At 50.0% G+C, this 3,685-nt stretch overlaps 1 protein-coding gene across 1 annotated transcript in view; it reads left to right on the forward strand.

Moving 5' to 3' along the window:
- LOC113214972 (uncharacterized) overlaps positions 1–3,291 on the forward strand; it is an 8,715-nt gene extending 5,424 nt beyond the window's left edge. Inside the window, exons 2-3 of the mRNA XM_026434505.2 lie at positions 1,296–1,424; positions 1,511–3,291. Of these exons, the coding sequence (XP_026290290.1) occupies positions 1,296–1,424; positions 1,511–1,654 (273 nt within the window). The 3' untranslated portion in view covers positions 1,655–3,291. The remainder of the gene's footprint in view (positions 1–1,295; positions 1,425–1,510) is intronic.
- The last annotated feature ends 394 nt before the right edge of the window (positions 3,292–3,685 follow it).

Below are 3,685 nucleotides of genomic sequence, written 5' to 3' on the forward strand. Positions count from 1 at the left end.
CCAGCTTTCCCCCTCTATAGCACCCGACAACCGGAGCGATGACTGCAGTTCCAAATAAAGCATTCCGTATAAAGCTGAAATGCGAAAGAATGCGGGGAAGACGAAATAGGTAGTGATCGTCCAGAAACTACGTCCGTTTCTTTCAAAGTCATCCTGCGAACTGCAGAAGCTCGGCGCCTGCAAAACTAGGGGTAGGCCATCCCGTAAGACACGCATGCACGGCATGCAAGATTGTGCCTACCCCTCAGGCACCATGAGAGCTGGCATTGCCTTAATTTGGAGGGTTCATAACGGCGAATGACGGACGTACTTTCTGGATGATACCTGATCGCTCTGCTTCAACGTGGTGACTTCCGTTTTCTTATTCCCTGCATTGTCCTGCATTTCAACTTCACCGGAATGCTTTATTGCAAATAAGGCATGGGCTTGGGATGTGTCAGGCACGTGGTGTGCGCCGAGAGAGCTGCTGAAAGGCGAGCCGCACAGACGGCTTGCCACAACGGTCCAACGGTTGGATTCTACCGGATTCCTCGCCGCCGCCGCGCAAACATTCCAGTCGATCTGTAAAAGAAAAGACAGAAGAAAAAAAAGGCGTTGTGTAATCATTATCGGCTGAAAGGCGCGAATCCCCGAGGCTCGTTGTACTACTATCTAAAATTAGGACGACCCGAACGATCGGAAACAATATGGCGAAGGGAGCTGGCCACGCGCTGTCCCCGCCGCTGCTGAGGAGAACCGGTACGATGCCCGAGTACGGCACGGCACTGAAAACCTTGGAGAGAGGTGTCGTTCTCGAAATGAGTGAGATAATTTTTTGCCTCGCTCAATCAGAGCGATGAACATAATGCTCAGCTCACCCTATTTGAGTCATATGCACCGAATTCTCACTCTGAAGGAGCAGGATTTCCCTGACCTCACGCAATTGCAGTGAGGAACCTCACTCTCATAGGGTGAGGACCTAAAATTATGACTCAAATTGAGTGAAATTTTCGAGAGATATCATCTCGCTCTCAGGAGAGCGAGATTTTTTGTGTCACCGATCTCGTTCTCCTGAGAGCGGGATATCTGACTCTAGCATTTTCAGTGGGTGGGGGTACGCAACCCGGGGTACGTTACCCAGGATAGGATACGTAACCCGGGGCTCGCTAGATACCGAATTTACGTGCCTCGGTTCACATTGCAGAGCGGAGCTGTCTGCTGTGCAACTTTCACTGCCTCTCGAAGCTCTCTTGTGTGTTGCAACGGTGTTCGGCGGGTTCGTGGCCATGACCTCCACTATCCTTGTGTGCTTGCAGTGCCTGCTGGCGGCGGTGCTCGTGGCGTGCGCGCTGGCCCTGCAGCAGGGCGTGGAGGCCGTGCCCGTCTACGAATTCAAGCACGAGGAGTCCGTCACCATCGCAGCGGACAACGCTTGCTACCAGAACGTGAGTCCGCTTTCAGAGTTACTCGTGAGGGGGAGACAAAATATGGCACTTACTTATCCTCGTTTTCTTTTCTTGTCTGTGTGCAGGAGGAGGTGGAGGAGCTGTGCCAGATGTGCGCCAAGAAGACCAAGTCCAACGTGGTGTACCCCATGTGCTGCCAGGACGAGGAGGAGGTCCGGCAGTGGTGCGACGCCTACGTCAACTTCCCACTACGCCAACGCCCAGAGTGACAACAAAGTGGCGCGTTTTCGTGCAAATTTTCACCTGATTTCGTCCGCGAAATGACCTAACACGTTCGTGTCCATCGGGTGATGGGTGCATAATCCTGAGGGCCCCAGAACCTCTCTTACGTGTTCAACCCATCTCGCCTCGTACGAAATGTTTCTCTCGCCGGTGGCACCCCTGGAGCCGCCAGAGCAGCTCAGCTAGAATACCCCAAAAACGACCTCCGCCAATGGTATTTCCCTCGAAGAAGAAAACACGTCGGACTGAAATGTGCGTTACTCTACAGATGGGACAGGTGTCTCTGTTTCTGCGCCTCTGGACTTGTCAGTTGTGATATGGGCTGTGTCCTGTCTCGTTGGGCTCTTATTCGACAAGGATGCGACCACTCTGTGACCAGTCCGTGACCAGTTTCTGACCAGTCTGTGACCAGTCTGCAACCTGTCTGAGGCCAGTGTGTGATCATTCCGTGACCAGAATGTAACAAGTATGTGACCAATAATATGTCACCAGTGTTCGACCAGTCGACAAGCCTCCGACGTGATGCCGATGCCATATATCTCGCTACGAGTGCCTAATGCTGTGATAAATGAACTCGGGACTGTGTAAGGTACATCCCCGAGACATGACTGCCGAACCGACATCGTAACAATGTCAATTTTTCATCTTGAACGTCGGTTTGATATCTTTTTTTGTATCCCGGCGATGTGCCGGAGAGCACGACGCGAGAGTCAGCTTTGGCTGAGCGCTGAGTTAGGCGGGCGTCCCTTCCTGTCTCTTCTAAGCTCTAGTTATTTTAATAATTTGATGGCTTTTTGGCTGTGAGTAAAATCGGTGCACCAATTAACACATTCAGTGCGGTGCGACCACAATGTGGTCACGCTTTTCTAGTTGTTCCAAGCCCCAGGAGGCACACTCGCATTGAAAGTCATTAGTCTATAAGTTTCATCCTAAACCCCATGTATGTACCGGGTGTTTCAGAGCGGACACCGCAGTGTTGCGGGTTTGCCTACTCCCTTCGCCCGTAAGGCGTCATGCCCCCCACGGGTCTAGCGAGTATGTATTGCCGCAAGCCTGCAGTATTCGTTCTGAAAACCCTTACGTGTCCACGAAGTATATGGTATTCCACTTTGATATCCAGACAGGAATTTTTTTTTAAAAAAAAGTACTTGCTTCAGAAGCAAGTTACGACAAAGTTGTTACCCTTTAAGATTTGTGTATAGTCCATCCATGCTGGCAATCATTTGAGTTCGTCCCACTTTGATAGTTTTGTATTGTTTGTAAGAGTGTCAATCAAAGAACAGGAATGCAAACATTTCACAATTATTTACAGATAGTCCTTCAGGGTCCCTGCGTAGTCCCTGTCAGTAGTTATTTTGCCTCCGTCCAGGCACAAGTTGTCAAATAATTTCTGCTCTTTAACTGTGACAGAATTGTGTATGCCCCCATTAAAGGTGATACGTACCATTATTATTAATAATCCCGTCCATCTTACGAATATGTGTTTTACCATTTTTATACTTAAGTATTTTATTTTTTTATTCTAAGATGTAAGAAATGCTCATTTATACCATTCAATGAACCACACGAATTGTTCCATGTGATGCCCATACATGTTTCAAATAAATATGATTTCTGAGTGAGATTCCTCTGAGTGCAGTTCTTTTCTTGTGTTGAAATCCTTGTCACACATACTCAGCGAGTTGACGTGACGATTCAGAAAATCGAGCGGCGCGCTCACACTCTGATAACGACAGTTCCATAATACAATGTGGTGAGAGCAGGGCATTTTTGTCTTTTGTCCTCATCCTCTGACGGCAGGACACTTTCAGTCTGTCTGTCTTCATGTCTTCATAGCGCCTGCTACGCGCTGGGTAGGCCACCCCGCCAAGCAGCTGTGCAAAGGTGGCGGCCCGCCCTAGGAGAGGGGGGAGGGGGGCAAGGGGGGCGCTTGGGACGGTTCGGACACTCCTTAACATCCTTGCGTGGTTCGGACGCGGCGGCGGCGGGTAAAAGCAAGAGAGGACGGTGTAAATGGG

The sequence above is a fragment of the Frankliniella occidentalis genome, unplaced genomic scaffold (genome assembly GCF_000697945.3).
Source record: "Frankliniella occidentalis isolate FOCC.00 unplaced genomic scaffold, Focc_3.1 Scaffold407, whole genome shotgun sequence".
Taxonomy (NCBI): domain Eukaryota; kingdom Metazoa; phylum Arthropoda; class Insecta; order Thysanoptera; family Thripidae; genus Frankliniella; species Frankliniella occidentalis.